Below are 19,068 nucleotides of genomic sequence, written 5' to 3'. Positions count from 1 at the left end.
TGAGTTTGCAGCATCCGCAACCTGACAATTTGTCAGTGTTGAGGTGCAGCAACAAATGACCGGATGTCAATATAAAATCTAACTCCATGAGGCAATATTTTTTTAGATAACATTTAATACACAATCTTTATGGCAGACCATATTTTATCAATGATATTCTGACATACACTCCTCATAACTGAGAAAATTGTTACCAACACTGCTACCATAAATACTGCTATTAAAAATAACATCATCCATACATTTTGAAGGCTTCATTAATGTTACAGCATAGAGCTTTATTCACTGGTAGTATAAGCGTAGGACTATCCGATTTCTATTTTTAGGTCTGGCCTAGAGACACATTTAGAGCCTCGGTACCTCATGTATCAAAAATTTAATAAAAAACCTACACATCAACATACAAAGAGGAGCTTTGGGTCTTCTCAACTGTCATTGTTCTTTAAACTGTCATTCATGTTTTGCTCCTGCCCACCACCGCACACAGCAGGGGGAATGGGTTAATCCAGTTCAACCATTGATTTCAAGTACTACGAGTGACAACGTTTAGCATACTCTTCGTGCACATTGACCTTAAAAGAAGTGCAATTTAGTGCCAGTGGTGGTGAACCCATATTTTAAGTTGTCATTTCTTTTTGATGTCTAGCCTTTATCCTTTTCTATTTCTTTCTTAGTTATTTTGTGTGTTTAATCTATTTCTTACGGTTACAGCAATTCAAAGTCAATACTATCTGTCCTTTGCACCAGTACCAGATTTGCCTGTGAAATGCAATAAGAGTAAACTTTGTATACATGTTCTAAATACATCTGCTTGTTAGGAAGCACCCGTGCTGTTCTATTAAAATAATATGCAATGGTTATTTTTTATTTTATTTAAATTTTTATTGCAAGTATATGGTTCAAACCTTCAGCCATGTTTTCTTTTTTTCTTCTTTTTATCACTGTAGTATTTTCTTACTATGACATAGAAATAAAATAACATGGCACCAGATTGCCAAGGTAAGACCTGTTGGCTTTGCCAAGACTTGTAGGAAATGAAAGCGAACCAGGCGGAACATCTCGTGTCAGAATCCTTGTGCAGTGTTTCGATCTTTTCTAAAGCACAGCCTTAAAGTGCATCACTGCAGACAGCCCATGTCTCCTTGAACCCTAGTGGCCGACTCCCAGTGATAGGCTCCACAATACTGATGTTAAAAGAAACTCCCCCACAAATTGACACCAACACATCAACATGGCCTGAAGAGACATTCCAATTGCCCATATCTCCCTAATATGGGAAGAATTGCCCCCAAAACCTTTAGGCAGTTAAACATATTGTGACTGGACAATGTCTTTAGGGTTGAATAAATGCCAAATTATTGATAACCTTTTATGGTCATTTCTATCCCTAAAACCGGTTTCCACACTTGGGCTGTCACTCGGTGTTCGCACGTGAATTACAGCTTCTGTCCTCTTTTTTGGGGGCGTTCTGCATTCTGTCCTACTGTGTGATGGGTCTCACTGTTTCCCTGAATTCCATAAATTAACCTAATCCGTGAATTTCTCAGCACACCATCTCTGCTCTTTATTTATTTCCTCCTTTCTGTTGTAAAAAACAAACAACACGATCTTGCACATTTCCCTAGGGTGCTAATGTGGGTGTCTGTGATTGTGGTCTGAGGAGGTGGCGGTGCTCCTGCATGCAGTGAGGGTTTTGCTGGGGTGCAGGTGTGGGTCTATGGTGGTGATTTGGGGTCCTGTATTCCTACTTTCTCTGCCCTCTGTCGTAGATGTCCGAGCTGAACAGGCGCATGTTAACCATCGAGCGGATGCTGAACCGCCTGGAGGAGAAGATTGCCGGGCACTCGGACGAGGTAACGCCCGCTACTCAGCACTCTCTTGCTTGCTTGCCGTAAGGCCCTTCCCACTGCTCGGCGCTCTCTTGCTTGCTTGCTTTTGGGCCCTGCCCACCGCTCAGCGCTCTCTTGGTTGCTTGTCATAAAACCCTGCCCACTGCTCGCCGCTCTGTTGCTTGCTTGCCTTAAGGCCCTGCCCACTGCTGGGCGCTCTCTTGCTTGCCTTCAGAACCTGCCTTTGCCACTATTTCTCCCTGCACATGCACCTGGCACTCACCTAACTGTTTCTTTTATTAAGGTACTGAGCTATACTGAGCTGGTACAGGACAACTAGACCGCTACCTTTAGCACACTGAGATAGCTAAGTGAGTTAATGCAGCTGCTGAAAAGCTATGTCTCAAGTTCAAATCACGATTTTTACAAATTCAGCATAGCGGATGCGGCCTTTCAATTCCTTGCGGTGCCAGTGAATTCAACAATAAATAGCAGATGCTCTTTATAACACCGTGGAACTACAAGAAGTTGGTGACCATTACTACACCAGTGATTAGAAAACTTTTTTTTAACTAAGGGCATATATAATACAGTGCAGTGCATGTATTTTTGAAAACCACATAAGCCTTCTTTCAAAATTAAGAAATTATTCTGCATGTCTTTGGTTAATGGGGTGAGTCAGGAGCAAGAGTGGCTGTCTCTTCTCCCGGAGGAACTGTTACTTCTGAAGCCAAGCATTTGCAATGCAATAGATCTTGCATTTACCAGAGTTTGAGCTATTGGCATTGTAAATGACAATGCCTTTTATTTATGTGTTGTTTCTAAAACAGATAAATTGCCATTTACAATGCCAATAGTAATGACACAAGCCAATGAAAAATATAGGAGAAGAGTGGGCAGAGCTTTAAGTCCCTACCTGAATTCAGCACGCCTCACAGCCCATGCGCTTCCCAGGCTCAACCTAAAAAATGGGCTTGCATGAGCTTTGTTTACATCTCAAGCATCCTGTGTCTTGTTTACATGGCCAGTGTGCAGGGAGGGCGGAGCTGTAGTGGTCAGTCACTACTGGAAGACCCTCACAGCCAAAGGGACATGCATGGAAGAAAGGCTTTCTTTTCCACTCTCAGAAAAGGCTGCTTTACAGACAGTACACACCTGCGACTCACATACACTCTTGTCCCAGAACAGCGAGGAATCTTTCTTTAATCTAGTGAACTGTTGGTTCTAAACCCCGCCTCCAACACTCCAAGACATATGATCAGTGCTGGATGGTAAGTTTTGGAGGGAGGGGGTGGATGGGACACACACACACGTACACATACACATAACACTCGCAGCCATGCATTCACGCACGTGCACACACACAAACACATCCATTCACAACACTGTGTACCAAACATTCATACATAGATGCACACACCAAACATTAATTTAAAAGGAAACACACACTTACCTGCAGCCAGCTCTGCCTCAGAGGTTCCAAGAGGTTTGGGACTGCTGCCTTCCCTCATTGACTGAACTAAGGTCAACCAATGAGGGAAGGCAGCAGTTGCATCGTCATCACAGAGTAGGATGGGGTCAGTGAGATCGCTGACCCCACCCCACTCTGGGATGAAGTGTCACTGATTGACACTCAACCCTGGGCGCCTCAGGGCTTAAAATTGAAGCGTCCATGTGTGAGGCAATCAGTGACGCTACCCCTTGCCCCTGAGGGGAGGGCCTCAGGGAACTTTGCTGAGATGAGCTTGTCACTCCCACAGGAGCTGTGACTTCCTCAGCCCAGCAAAGTTCAGCTCAGGCAGCCAGGAGTCTGCACATTTAGCGCATTTCTAGCTCCTGGCTGCCTAACCTGAAAATGAACAGTGTCTGTCGGGATGACCCTTGTTCAGACTAACAGACACTGTTCGTGAGGGCCAAAAGGTGGAGGGGCTTGACCCCTCAGCCCCAATGGACTACCCACAGCTGCCTGTGATGCAAGTCAGTGCGCGTACTCACCTGTGTCCACAGAACATTCTGTAGGCCCCTCCACATATCACAATAAGTTATTTTTATGGGATAGGTAAAACTTGACAATAAATCAAACACTAACTTTTTCAAGGGGAATCACATTAGCACTACGATACAAAGTAATAGATATGTTTTTTGACAGGACCAATCTCTCCCAGTGGCATCAAAGACAAAGCTGTGCCCTGTGTTTATTGGGATGTTCTGCAAAGGTTCGGATTGCAGGCAGGTACTGTCAGAAAATTGACCACAGGTATTCCATAATCCTAAGCACTGGAGCAGTATCTGTAGGTGTGATTACACTACGCGGTAGTGGCCTAGTGCTCCCGCATGCAGGTGGGACAGATGTGGGAACACCAGACCCGATTATACCACCCTGAAAAGCTGGGCAGTAAACTTGCGTGGTTCGGGCAGGGAAGACCGGTACAAGCACAGACTGCTCTGAGCTGCCTTCCTAAGTCATAGGGGAACATGGATGGCTTCCACCTGTCTGATCCCGGCCTCCCCTGTCCTAGATTACTTGCTAACACCCCATGCCCCACCCGCAGTGTCTTCCTGCCAGGGGCACAGCTACCATTGGTGCAGCAGGTTAAGTGGCACCAAAGCCCGGAGCCCTCAGGGGCCCATTGGATTCTGATTATTTCTGTATATACTATCCCAACAGCAGTCAAATGGTCACTTTCCTTGCTTGCACCAGGGCCCATGGCATCCTTGCTAGCTCCTAGCTTACTACAGTCTCAGAAGGAATATATACCTTTACTTCGCATGCCTTTACAACGCAGTCGTTATAAACTGTGTTGTTACAATGCGAACTATTACATCGCAAGTCATTTCAACGACTTGCTGTAGGGGGCACGCTGGACTTAGGAATAGTATAATTTACTATTCCTACTCCAGTTTGTGCAACAGCAGGGAAGGTGTTGGATTGTAAATACAACACCAGTGCGCCCCCTACAGCAAGTCGTTGAAACGACTTGTGATGTAATGGTTTGCGTTGTGACAACGCGGTCGTTGTAACAACAGCGTTGTAAAGGCATGCGGTGTAGGGCATACATTGTTATGGCTGTTTCTCCTCAAAAGCAGGTGGGAAATGTGAGAGGTAAAGAGCCAGTTATTCCAGCTGCAATGAGGATCAGCATGCAGGTTTTATGCGATGAAACCGGTTCCCCATTCCCGATTAAATAATTCAGAATAGCTGCATTTAGGTGCGGAGATCCTGGCTAGCAGTGTTAATTTGAGTCGCACTGAATCCTCACAGCTAATTTGGATAATTCGTGACCTTGTCCCTAAATTCACAGCTCAGAGAGGTGCTGCGATGGCTGGAAGCCCCCAGTGGCTAGGAAGCCTCCGACTTTAACATTAATTCTTTGTCTAGACATTCCGCTCTGGAGGACGAGAGGTATTTTAGCCTAAGGGTCCATGGTGAGGGGAAGTGTTTCCACTTCACACATTGCTTGAAGGGTAAAAGCACAGTGCTGGGAGAGTGAGGAATACCGCCAAATTCTAGATCCAGCAGCTATTTGTAAGCCGGATTCAGGATCTTGGCCGGCCTCAGTGAAATGTGCGGACTGTGCTGAACTCCCAGGGCTGACGGTGTCCCAAGGATGACTGTGTTCCAGGGCTGACGGTGTCCCAGGGCTGACGGTGTCCCACTCCCAGAGCTGACGGTGTCCCAGAGCTGACTGTGTCCCACTCCGAGTGCTATTAACACAGGGACACATTCAGCAGCGCCCGCACTGTGTGTGTTTTGCGTTCCTTAACCTCAGAAGAAAATTACTTCAACGTTTGTCCTTATTGCCAAAATCTTCTTTGTTGGAGTCTTAAAAAATAAATGTATGTTCTGTCGGACTCTTCCCATCGTGACTCGAGCCCGCACCCCTTTTGGTGCCACCACACGACCCCTCATTTATGGGGCCCGGAGTGGTTTTTTTTTAGGTCTCGCCTATTCTATCACGTGATAAATAGGACGAGAGTATAGAGGCTCATCCAAGCTCTGAAACCATCGCGGAGTTCGTTGAGTGCATGTCCTCGTGCACGCGCTCCCCGAGCCGCCTGCCTCCAGAGCTTCACTTGAAAGGGCTCCGCTCCCCCGCCCCCTGCTTCACACTTTTCACGGCCGCCAGGCCGTGTCTCGCATTTCTCCTCCCCCCCTCCCCACAGCAATGCCAAGCCAAGAGCTTGCCTGCTTTCACTTTCACGGCCGCGAGGCCGTGAGCTTCTTTCTCTTCAAAGGGAACAAAGGAATGCGCATTTCCCGGCGCTTGCATTTCCCGACCGCTTTTCATTATTAGTCGGTGAACCTTTGTCAATGTGTTAACTGGTCCAGACCACATGGGTGCTGCTGCAGTGGACATCACACATGGTCACAGTACTTTAAAAGCTACCAGCAGCAGTAGACCGTGTGTGCTCTCTGCACTTCTTCCTATTTACTTTTGATGTAAAAATATTGGTCTTTTTCCTGATACCCGGCTAAAAAACTCCGAAGAGCCATTGCCATGCACAGCCAGGCCCAGTCACCGAGACAGCACCCGCGTCCCATGATTCTCACAAAGAATCCTTCTGTAAACCTGCACCTCCCCCTGCCCCAGCGCAGCTTTCACATTCACAGCAGCGACAGAGTGAAGGCTTCAAAATGACTGCCGCGAGCCGATCATTTCTATCAGACGCAGGACTCCGAAAGGGTACCCTGCAGCAGGCTTCATTACATATCCTAACATTGCCGGATTTGCATTCAACAGGATGTGGCCTCGGGTTTACTGTCTTGGGGCAGTACTATTCAGCGCCTCAACACGAAAAAATTTAGTGCTGCTGCAGCAAGTGCCAGGTATCATAAAATGACCCCTCGTCAGCAGTATTAGGTTATTTGGGAAGAAAACCTTCTTTGTGTTCAGGCACACAAAAGGCTTGTTAAAAGCGTTTTACATGTTTGCAAAGTATTTCTGAATTATTCCACTTTTTAGAGTGCTCTTCGATATGTAGGGTTAGACTAAAAGGAATTTTTGGTGCCTTTCTGCCCTCTGTTAGACTCGTTTTTTTGTGCCTTTCTGCCCTCTGTTAGACTCGTTTTTCCCTTGTTTTTCTGCCCTTCTGTCCTCTGTTAGACTCGGTTTTTGTGCCTCTCTGCCCTCTGTTAGACTCGTTTTTTGTGCCTTTCTGCCCCCTGTTAGACTTGTTTTTTGTGCCCTTCTGCCCTCTGTTAGACTCGTTTTTCCCTTGTTTTTCTGCCCTCTGTGAGACTCGTTTTTTGTGCCTTTCTGCCCTCTGCATCACCACATCATCACTCGGCGCTACCCCAGCATCACTCAGCACCACTACATTATCACTCAGCACCACCACGTTATCACTCAGCACCACCACATTATCACTCAGCACCACTCAGCACCTCCACATTATCACTCAGCACCACCACATTATCACTCAGCACCACCACATTATCATCAGCACCACCACAGCACCACTCAGCACCGCCACCACAGCACCACTCAGCGCCACCACAACATCACTCAGCAGCACCACTCAGCACCACCACAGCACCACTCAGCACCACCACATTATCACTCAGCACCACCACATTATCACTCAGCACCACCACAGCACCACTCGGCACCACCACAGCATCATTCAGCACCACCTCAGCATCACTCAGCACCACCAAAGCACCACTCAGCACTACCACAGCATCACTCAGCAGCACCACTCAGCACCACCACAGCATAACTCAGCACCACCACAGCACCATTCAGCACCACCACAGCATCACTCAGCACCACTCAGCACCACCACAGCATCACTCAGCACCACCACAGCACCACTCAGCACCACCACAGCATCACTCAGCACCACCACAGCACCACTCAGCACCACCACAGCATCACTCAGCAGCACCACAGCACCACTCAGCACCACCCCCACAGCATCACTCAGGGGCACCACAACATCACTATGCGCTACCACAGCATCACTGAACGCCACAGCATCACTCATCGCCACCACAGCATCACTTGTCGCCACCACAACATCACTCCAAGCCATCACAGCATCAATCTGTGCAACCATTCAACAACAACTGGTTCAAATATGTTCTCTCAATGTTTCAAGCTTTATTACAAATGTCACAAAAAGATGTTAATATTTCACTTCTGTTCTTGGATTTTCGTCACAATAAAATACACTGAACATAATCTTCACAAAAGTTATTTACAAAAGTTTAAGCTATTGCCATTATAAATTACAATCACTTTTATTTAAGTATTAATTATTTAAAAAAATTAAAAGCCATTGTTATTTGTAATATCAATACATCTAAGTCACGCAAATACAAAACATGTTGCATTACAAATGCTATAGGTGTCACATTTGTGAAAGTTATAACTATTGGCATTGTAAATGACAAAGCTATTATTTTAGCTATTTTCAAAACCAACACATAAATAAAAAAAATGTCATTTACAAGACCAATAGCTCAAAGTTTCCTAATGCGGAACCTATTGCATTGCAAATGCTTGTTTACTCTTCCAGCCCTGGGGACTGCATCACTAAAGGGAGGAGCGCATTTTGCACATTGATTAAAAGGAAGCCTAATGCATATATCCAGTAAGGGGGTCTTAATTCACCCAACCAGGCAAATGGAACCCACTTATCACTTTTTCAATTGTCTCTGCATCACACATTAAAAAGGAAGTCTCATTTCACACAATGAGGTAAATGACCACAATTCAAACACAGACAAAATGGACCCACGACCCCAACACATACGGAAGGGCCAGTGGAGCCCTCTTCAAGTAGTGGGGGGGACAGGTGTCAAAAGGGAAGAGAAATGCGTCCTATTTCATGCAGTGACAGAAAAGAGTGCCGCTTCATACATTTAGAGAGGATGGGTACAGTGGCGGCCTTGTCACTCTTTACTCATCAGCACTAGCGTCCTGCAGCTGGTCACCAACGCTACCCGCCAGCGGGGGCAGGATCTTGGATCGATAGGAATACCAGCCGGTGAGCTTTGGAATGCACACATCTCGTTGTCCAAAAGAATGTCTTTTATTATTATATACGTGTGCTACGTCTGTAAGCTGAGACGGCCTTCAGCCTGACCACGCAGGCGGATTTTTTTGGTCAATGAGACATTGTGCTCTGCCCTTTTAGTGGCAGCAATTAGGCTGCGTCAGAAGCCTGCGGCGCAAGCTGCCCGGGGGACCTCGACAAAGTGGACGAACAAAGAAATACCGGCGGAAGTGGAGGGCTCACTGTGTGGGCACAATGAGGAGAGAACACCCACTGAAACTGCAAAGCTTCAAAACAAGATAACTCTGGGCAGAAACTTTGACATTTGCAGCATTAAATTTGATGACAGGAAATGACTTCATGGCAGGCACATGCTTGCCTGCTCTTGCCACAAAGGAAGGCCTTGCTTGGTCGCCAGGTTCCTCCTTGTTTAAGAGTCTGTATTGTTGCCCTTGTTGCATATGACTGGGGATGTTCCAGGAATTCTCTAAATTTTCACAACAAAAAAAAACTTATTCTTGATAAATCTAAGCTCTCCACTCAACCATGTCTCAAACTGCAACTTTTAGTATTAAAAGTAGTTACACACTGAGAAATACATTTCCCTCTACTAGTTCCTATTAAATAACTTACTGTCTCTCTCCAATAAACATCTGCATTGCTTATTAGAATATGTCCAGATTTAAATTATTGAGATTTGGCGTTGGTGTTGCTCATCACCCCTCAAACTGTTCATTTGCCCATCATACACTTTGTTGAAAATTGCCTTTATCCTTCAAGAGAAGTAGTCTTAAACATATACATAGGGTGTGTCCTATAGAGTTTTTCATGAAACTTCTAATGGAGGCCTCCAGAATTGCGCACCATGCTCCAGTGAGTCTTCCAGAACTGTGCACAACCCTCAAGATAAGGGCACCAGAGCTGCACACAAGACTCCCGTCGAGACTCACATAGCGAAAGTTATTGATGAGGTCCCAGGGCAGGACACCATACTACACATGACACCTCCCTACCTTGATACAATATTCCAGATGAGACATCCGGAAGTAGCACAATAGTAAGGTAAGACCTCTAATGATGTGTGCAGTACTAGTACATCGTATTCTTGTGCCCCCCAGTCCTTTTTTAATGCACACAACATTCCTGTCTCTTTAACCCTAGATTTGAACCCCTGCCTAGGCAATTTGAAGTCACTGATAGTCCAACCACATCATGCCAATCCTATATGTTGAATTATAATGGCATTTCTTTCTACTTCTACCATCTGGGCGTGGCTTGTCTTTGGACTTCCAAGATGGGTCACGGCGAGTGATCGAAAGTGCTGCATTGAACAACCACAGACACAAACGACGAAGAGGGACACTAAACAATATACTTGAGAGCGTCTCCCCAAATTATGAAGAATCTGCATTAGTTCCAGTGCTGTCCTTCAAGGGGCTTAGTTATTACCTAGCTAACAGGTCTATTGCATCTCAGTTCTGACTCAATCAGTCTCTTCACTACTAGCCTCAAAACCTTGCAGCAGTGGTCTCACTCCTTGCAAATTGCACCAGGCACCTCAGCGGAGCGCCGGCCATTCCCCACATAAACCCTTGTGGGCTCTCCTCAATCTTCACATCATTGCGTTTTGGCCGCAGTGGAATCTCCCTTGTGCCCTCATCACTGTCCTTGTACACATATGTGTCATTTCTTCAGTGCTTCGCCTCACTGTGCTCATGTTCTTCAGTAGAGCTGCTTTGAGAGCCTCAGTCAGTGGCCCACATGCTTCACTGGAGATTCCCTCGTTCCCCGCGTTGCTGGCCTTGTATACTTCAGAGGACTCAATGTTTCATCACATCACTAGGTTTATACACCTTGATGGAGTATCTCTTCTTCCCCTTATCATAGGCCTTGTACACTTGAGTGGAGCCTGTCCCATTGCCCATATCATTGCCCTCATACTTGCCAATTGATTCTCACCAGCCCCGTATTACTGGCCCTCAGACCTCAATGGAGCCTCCTCATCCCCACATCTTGGACCTCAAACATCTCAATGAATTCTCGCTTTACCCACACCACTGACCTCCTACACCTGAGTAAAGTTCCCCTACATTCCCTACACCACTGGCGCAGTACAGTTCAGTGGAGGCTCGCCTTCACTCCTTTTAGTAGACTTAAAGACATCAATGAATCTCCACAGTCTCAACATGATTGAGCTGTGCCAAAGAAGCCTGTCTAGCACTGCCTCAAACAGTGCTGTGGAATCACCCCATTCCATTATCACTGACCCACACAAATTTGTGCCATCTCTGTGGCCAGCGCCACAAATCGTTAGCCTATCTGTTCTGCATTTGCCCCGCTCTCCCTGAGGAACGCAGAAGATGCCTGAGGCCTCTGCTGATTAAAGAAGTGATAAGAACCATTCCAGAAGCTGGTAAAAACTTTTTGAACAACGCTCAGCCCCAAGCGTACTTCAGATCTATAAAATTCGTAGATATAGCAGACATTAAACTGAGGAACAATACCACAGGTCTAAAGTTTCCCGCCCAACATGGCCAGGCTCAATGATGAAGTCGCGAATCACGCACTTATGAGATGGTCCACTGTCCGTTAGCTCCACATTGCGGTAAAAGACACCAGAAAAACTTGGAGTTAACAGAGCTAACGGCTCCACCATTAAAATCTTTTAGTATCAGCTAATGAACAAAATGTTCAAAATGTATACCGCCGCTCCATCATTCATCTGTACTGACCATTATGACACACTATTAATATTCTCGCTTCCAAGGTGCTGATGACTCATTTTTAAAGTGTACATTTTTTAAAGATATATTTTTGATATTATACGTTTTTGTTTTTATTTTATTTATATGGCTAAATCTGTGCATTATGCTGCTTATCTTATTCTAACATTTTTTTAACCTGCACATGGCATTTTAATGGGCTTCTAAATTTGTGCATTATGCGGCTGATTTTCTTCCAATGTACTTTAACCGGCACCTGGCCCTTTAATGGCTTTGATTGTCTAAATAAAGTATTTTTCACCCACTGACCCACGCGTCTAAATTGAGCTTTATGCTTCCCCAGCATCACTTGCTTCAAACTAATGATCTGTTATGTTATGTTATGTTATGTTATGTTATGTTATGTTATGTTATGTTATGTCATGTCATGTTATGTTATGATGATTTCTAAGGCGGCATATCACCCATGGGGGGATGTACGTTAGTACAACGCGATCTTTTAGATCGCGGTACTTTACAACGCTGCCTTTAAAACGCAAGTCGTTACAACGACTTGCGTTGGTGTGCGTGGATTGTGTATTATTATAATTTTATATTCTAACACCAGCCCACATTACAGTAGGGAAGGTGTTGGAATATAAAATTACAATATTCCTTATACAAAAGTGCCATCCAGCGCAAGTCGTAGTAACGACTTGCGTTGTAATGGCACAGTTGTAAAGGTACTGCGGTGTAAACACCGTGTTGTAAACGATGTTCCCCCCCATGGGGTACCCTGGTGCCTAAGAAGGGAAGGAGCTGCCCTGACTGGGTCCAACTGGAATAGCCAGGTTTTCAGTTTTTTGTCAAATTTTAAGATGAAGCGAGTGATTCTAATGTGTAATGGGAGGCTGTTCCAGGCTTTAGTAGCCAGGTAGGAAACTGAATGAACCCCGGCTCTTTGGAAGCGAGGAATGTGAGGGAGCAGGAGTTTGGTAGAGCGGATTTGTCTTGTCATGGTGCGTAAGTTGGTGCAGCTGTTCAGGTATGCAGGTCCTTGCTTCTGTATTGCTCTGTAGGTGTAGTTAGGAGTTTGAAGAGGGCACAGTTGTGTATGGAGAGCCAGTGGAGGGCTTTGAGCGGATTGGATGCATTGTGCGTCTAATGGGAGTTTGAGAGTGAGTCTAGCTGCTACATTCAGAATGACCTGGAATCTCTTAATGAGTTGTAAGATGATTCTGAAGTAAAGGGATTTTCCATAATACAGTCCACTGGTGATCAGTGCTTGAGTGACAGACCTTCGGGTGTTTAGCCATCTAGAAGCTTTTTTGAGGAGTTTGAGGGTGTAGAAGCAGGTGACCAGGTTTGATTGTTGATTATGATCCTAAATTCCTTGCTGACTTCAATGGGGTGGGTGTCAGTTCTAGTCCTGAGGGCCATCAGGCTGCTGACCAGAGGGGGTGGTGTTTCCCGAATATGACAAATTCTGTTTTGTCGGAGTTGATTCTCAGGTAGTGGGTCCTCATCCAGTTTGCAACTTAAGACATGCAGTAGGTGAACTACATCTGGGTGCTGGAGGTATCATTGGAGAGGGAAATAATAATCTGGGTCTCACCAGAGTAGAAGATGATGTTGAGTCCATGGTAACAGACGATGCTGGAGAGCTAGGCCATGCAGACATTGAACAGTGTAGGGTTGAGCGAGGAGCCTTCAGGGAGGCCACAGATCAGTTTGGAGGCAGAGGACGAGTGCAAGGCCAGGCTGACAATTTAGCTGCATCATGTGATGACGGGGCTAATACAACGCAGTGTGGGTACATGTATTCCAGTGATGTGTTGCATTGGATGATGGGGTGGGAGACAGTGTTGAAAACCTTTTAGAGGTTGTGAAGGATGAGTGCCCCTGCATCCCACTGTACGATTAGACAAATATCCTCGGTGGTGGCAATGAGGGCAGTCTCAGTGCTCTGTTTCGGTCTGAATAATCATTGGGAGTGATCCAGGAGGTGGTTGGCATCTAGGTGGTTAGCCAGACATTTGTTGATGAGTTTTTTCAAGGGTATGGGAGGAGGGAGATGGGTCTGTAGTTTGCCAGTGTCTTCGGGTCCAGTGAGGGTTTTTTCAAGAGGGTTAAGATTCTGGTGTGTTTCCAGGAATCCGATGAGGTGGCTTTGGTGACTGAGCCATTGAGGATTGTCATGAGTGTGGTGCAGATGGAGTTAAGTTCTTAGTTGAAGATGAAATTGGGGCATGGATCTGAAGAAAGGGGTCCCATGTGGATGGAGTACAGGAGGTTAGCGTTTTCCATGGGTGATGGTAGGCCAGCATTTCACGTTGGTTTTTGGAGTGTACTTCTGATCTCATTGGAGGATGATGAGAGTGGAGAGGTCCTGTTGGGATGCGAAGTCTGGTGTAAATGGTGGTGGTGATTTTGTTGCTGATTTATTGGGAGAGCTGGGTGCAGAGTTCTTTTGATAGAGTGATGGTCAAGGAGCTGTCAGCGAGGAACATGAATTTCTTCATTATTGCAAACATTTCCTTGAATTCTTGAAGCTGTTTCAATCTGGACATTGATTGCAAATCGCTTGGTGGTCTTAAGTCATTGGTGAAAGATATGGAGGACTGACGTGTATATGTGTCTGTCATTGTTATCTTGACAGATCTCAAGTGGTACTCCTGATGTTTGCTTGGAAAGTCAGAGGCCTTCCATTTATCAGCTTGTCTGTGGCTGGTGCAAACCGTGGGCGCCTTTTGAGCGGGGTCAGTGTGTTTTAGAAGGAGATGATCCAAGTCTTAAAGTTCGAGATGAAATGGGTAAGATCACTGGGTTGTGCCCGACGTCGAGAAAGAACTGTCATTCAGACTTCCTCAGGGATCATGTTCCAGTTGCTCCAGGAGGTCTTGTTGAGAATGGTTCTGCGTTGGTTGGGTAAGTGTAAGCTGAAGCGGACAACGAGGTGGTTGGTCCAGGTGAGGGGGTTGGGTTTGTCGACTGCGATGTCTGTGAATTTAGTGAAGACGGGCTCAAGAAGGTGTCTGGTAATGTGGGTTGGTTCGCTCCCTCGCTAGATGAGCCCAATTATGCTCAGGTCTTCCAGGATGTTTGTAGTGTTGGTGTTGGTAAGGTCCTCTAGGTGAAAGTTGAGATCACAGAGGAGGATGAAGGAGATGGAGTCAAGCACAAGTGGGGTTGTTGGGGTCCGTGAGGGTGGTCTCAAAGTTGGATCTGCTGCCAGGAGGTCCATAGAGTAGGGTACCTTCTAGGCTAAAGGTGCTGATTTTGAAGGCCATGCGCTCGCGGTGGTCACTGGAATTAGCTGGTGAAATGGGGCAGGTGCTGTTTTCTTTGTGAATGATGGTGATTCTTCCTACGGGTTTGCTGGTTTTGTCCTGTGTTGCAATATTGTAGCTGAGGGAAGGTTACTGTGATGTTTGGGATAGATGATGTGTTGAGCCAAGTTTCGGTGACGAAGTGTAGTCATGCAGGATGGCCCACACTTTGATAGTGTGTTTGATGAACGAACAGCTGTTGAAGAGAGCGCAGTACAGGGTGGGGTTTGTGTTGTGTGTGGCAGGGTCGGCTCCTCCGCTATGGTGGAGGAGTGTCACCCCACTGCTTTTAAGCAGTGCACTGCAAAGAAAACATAAAATGATAATAACGTTGAGTTATTATCAATTTATGTTTCCGGTTGCTTTGCGGGCAGGTGGGTAGGGCTGCTCTGCTCTCAGAGCAGTCAGGGGAGGAGTGGTTTGCCCATTCCTAAGTGCACAATGACTGTTTGGTCGGCCCTCTCGGGCCAGCCAAACCAGCCATGCGCACTTACCCCGTTCTCCATGCAGGCTGCATTACAGCCTGCGTAGAGAACAAGCCCAAGCCCCAATTCCCTGGTTAAGCGTTGATTCAGCATGCTCAAAACGGTGTACAGTCATAATATCGAGTCAATTATTTCGACTGGACAGAATATCGAGTAAAAAATATAGAATGGACATAATATCGACTAGACATAATATAGACAACAAAAATATCGACTAGAGAAAATTAATATCGAATAGAATGGACATAATATCGAATCAAAAATATAGAATGGACATAATATCGACTAGACATAATATAGACAACAAAAATATCGAATTTAAGGTAAGTTAATAATAATTTTTATTTTTTGTGTAATATAAGTCTGTAGCGGGTTGTGGGTTTATAGGGGAATAGGGTGGGAAGTAATTTAATTCTAATTAATTAAATATGTTAATTTATTTATTGATATATATTTAGAATTAATTGTTAATTAATTATTAATTGGTAATTAATTAAAATATAATTGGTAATTAATTATAATTGATTAATTGATAAATATTTTAATTTTAGTAATTTATTTTCTGTAGCGGGTTGTGGGTTTATAGGGGAATAGGGTGGGAAGTAATTTAATTATAATTAATTAAATATGTTTATTTATTTATTGATAATAATTTAGAATTAATTGTTAATTAATTATTAATTGTTAATTAATTAAAATATAATTGGTAATTAATTATAATTGATTAATTGATAAATATTTTAATTTTAGTAATTTATTTTCTGTAGCGGGTTGTGGGTTTATAGGGGAATAGGGTGGGAAGTAATTTAATTATAATTAATTAAATATGTTAATTTATTTATTGATATTTTTAAAAAATTCATTGTTAATTAATTATTAATTGGTAATTAATTAAAATATTATTGGTAATTAATTATAATTGATTAATTGATAAATATTTTAATTTTAGGGTTCAGGGTCAGTTGTCAGTTTTTGGGTAAAGGGGTATTTTTAGGGTTCAGGGTCAGTTTTCAGTTTTTGGGTAAAGGGGTATTTTTAGGGTTCAGGGTCAGTTTTCAGTTTTTGGGGTAAAGGGGTATTTTTAGGGTTCAGGGTCAGTTTTCAGTTTGTAGGTAAAGGGGTATTTTTAGGGTTCAGGGTCAGTTTTCAGTTTTTGGGTAAAGGGGTATTTTTAGGGTTCAGGGTCAGTTTTCAGTTTTCAGGTAAAGGGGTATTTTTAGGGTTCAGGGTCAGTTTTCAGTTTTTGGGTAAAGGGGTATTTTTAGGGTTCAGGGTCAGTTTTCAGTTTTTGGGGTAAAGGGGTATTTTTAGGGTTCAGGGTCAGTTTTCAGTTTGTAGGTAAAGGGGTATTTTTAGGGTTCTGGGTCAGTTTTCAGTTTTTGGGTAAAGGGGTATTTTTAGGGTTCAGGGTCAGTTTTCAGTTTTTGGGGTAAAGGGGTATTTTTAGGGTTCAGGGTCAGTTTTCAGTTTGTAGGTAAAGGGGTATTTTTAGGGTTCAGGGTCAGTTTTCAGTTTTTGGGTAAAGGGGTATTTTTAGGGTTCAGGGTCAGTTTTCTGTTTTTGGGGTAAAGGGGTATTTTTAGGGTTCAGGGTCAGTTTTCAGTTTGTAGGTAAAGGGGTATTTTTAGGGTTCAGGGTCAGTTTTCAGTTTTTGGGTAAAGGGGTATTTTTAGGGTTCAGGGTCAGTTTTCAGTTTTCGGGTAAAGGGGTATTTTTAGGGTTCAGGGTCAGTTTTCAGTTTATGGGTAAAGGGGTATTTTTAGGGTTCAGGGTCAGTTTTGGGTTTTTGGGGTACAGGGGTACTTTGTAAAAATAAAGTAAAATTACATTTAAATTACATTTATTTAATAAAATTAAATTATATTAAATTATATTATAATATTTTTTATTAATTTATATTCAAAAAATTATTATATACTTACCAATACTTATGTTGTAATGGTATGCGTTGTAAAGGTATATGCGTTGTAAAATCTTGCGTTGTAAATGTATGCGTTGTAAAAGTTTTTGCGTTGTAAAAGTTTTGTTGTAATGGTAGGCGTTGTAAAAGTATGCGTTGTAACGTCATACATCCCTGGAGTGGGAATAGTAATTTTAACCTCTACGCTATCCAGCGCTTTCCCTACTGTTGCACCCACTGGAGTGGGAGTAGTAAATTTTACCTCTACGCTATCCAACACTTTTGCTAATGTTGAACTCACTATAGTTGTAACAATAAATTTTAAACATTTTCTAAAATGTTATATATGTTTATTTAATAATATGTTTAAATATATATATATATATATATATATATATATATATATATATATATATATATATATATATATATATATATATATATATATATATATATACATATATATATATATGTGTGTGTGTAATTTTTGGTGATATAATTTTTTTAATTATATAAATTATTTATTAAAATTATATTTTTTTAATAATTATTTCTACGTTTATATTAAATATATTTATTACTATATTAGTTTTAACTTACTTTTAAGACATTTTAAAAAATCGATATTTTGACAGTCTATATTTTTGTAAGTCGATATTTTGGAGTCGATATTTTGGTACTTACCTGTTTGAAGATAGGGAGTCGATATTTTGTCAATCGATATTTTTGACTCGATATTTGTGTATCTCGATATTTGTGTCGTCGATATTATGTCAGTGATCCGCTCAAAACCAATCACAAAGCTGCATTGCAGCATTGTTATTGGTCAGGAGAGCCTTTTCTGTGCTTTCTGTGCCTCGGAGAGCAGGAGCAGAGACGCAAGACTGTAGCGGAAAGGTAAGTTTTTCTTTTATTATTATTTTTTTTTTACTGTCTCCCCCCCACCAACCGCCTCTCCTGCACGCCCGCACCAGGCCCGCCAATTGTGAACCATGCCAGCTGCCACTGGTGTGTGGCGGTATTTTATGAGGTATGGTTGAGTGTGTGGTGAGAGGGATAGGAAGTTAACTGGGGGAGTGGGCTGGGGGAAGCACAGGAGAAGTGGTACGAGGCACAGCAGTACACACCTTCCATCCTGGCAGGGGAGGCCAAGGTGGAGCACAGGGATAGAGGTATGGTGTTCATAGCTTGGAGGGCTTTAGTTGAGTAGCATCTCCAACTGCAGTGGGTAGGTGGTGTGCCATGGGCACGTTCGGGGAGTGGGTGGGCACACATAGACTTGCCTTTGGTGCACCTTCAAGGTCCCGAGGGTGCATCCACTGCATGTCTACTCTGCAGTCAATATTAAAAGAGTTCAGGAAGGGAGAGGAGATTCTGGTTGTGGTAGGCGGGTCTGAGCAGAACAAGAGTGTGTCGAAGAAGCTACAAGAAGCAGCAGGAAACGCAAAGTGCAAAAAGGCAGCAAAGACAGAAAAGATGTGGCAAAAATGGCACTAAAGTAGAGGCAAAAAGGTGAAAAAGCAAATCGGAGAACAGAGGAAAAAGAGAATGTCACAGGGGTCAAAGTGGAGTGGAATGGAATGAAAAGTGGAAGAAGTGGAAAAAAGGCAGAGTGACAAAGCTGAAGCCGGGCAAAGTGTGAATGAGAGACACGAAAGAGTGAGCTGAGTGGAAAAGAGGTCTGAAGGAATCAAAAGATGAGAGAGTGCAAAGAGTGAGAGAAAAAGTGGCAAACAAGTGGCAAAATGTGCAACACACACGTGGAGTAAAAGCGGGGGGCAAAAGGTAAACAGAGGCCAAAGACGAAGGCGAAACATGCTA

General features: G+C 43.8%; 1 protein-coding gene across 4 annotated transcripts in view; it reads left to right on the top strand.

The window, feature by feature from the left end:
* Nucleotides 1–19,068, top strand: part of MLPH (melanophilin) — a 391,857-nt gene that overhangs the window by 254,728 nt on the left and 118,061 nt on the right. For 3 of the 4 annotated variants that reach the window (XM_078681363.1, XM_078681364.1, XM_078681361.1), the window contains one exon: nt 1,770–1,853. The exons of the other annotated variant lie outside the window; for it this stretch is intronic. In XM_078681363.1, coding sequence (XP_078537489.1) covers nt 1,770–1,853 — 84 coding nt within the window. The remainder of the gene's footprint in view (nt 1–1,769; nt 1,854–19,068) is intronic. 4 annotated transcript variants of the gene reach the window in all.

The sequence above is a fragment of the Lissotriton helveticus genome, chromosome 3_1, assembly GCF_964261635.1.
Source record: "Lissotriton helveticus chromosome 3_1, aLisHel1.1, whole genome shotgun sequence".
Classification (NCBI taxonomy): Eukaryota; Metazoa; Chordata; class Amphibia; order Caudata; family Salamandridae; genus Lissotriton; species Lissotriton helveticus.
This window is presented reverse-complemented; position numbering and strand designations above follow the sequence as displayed.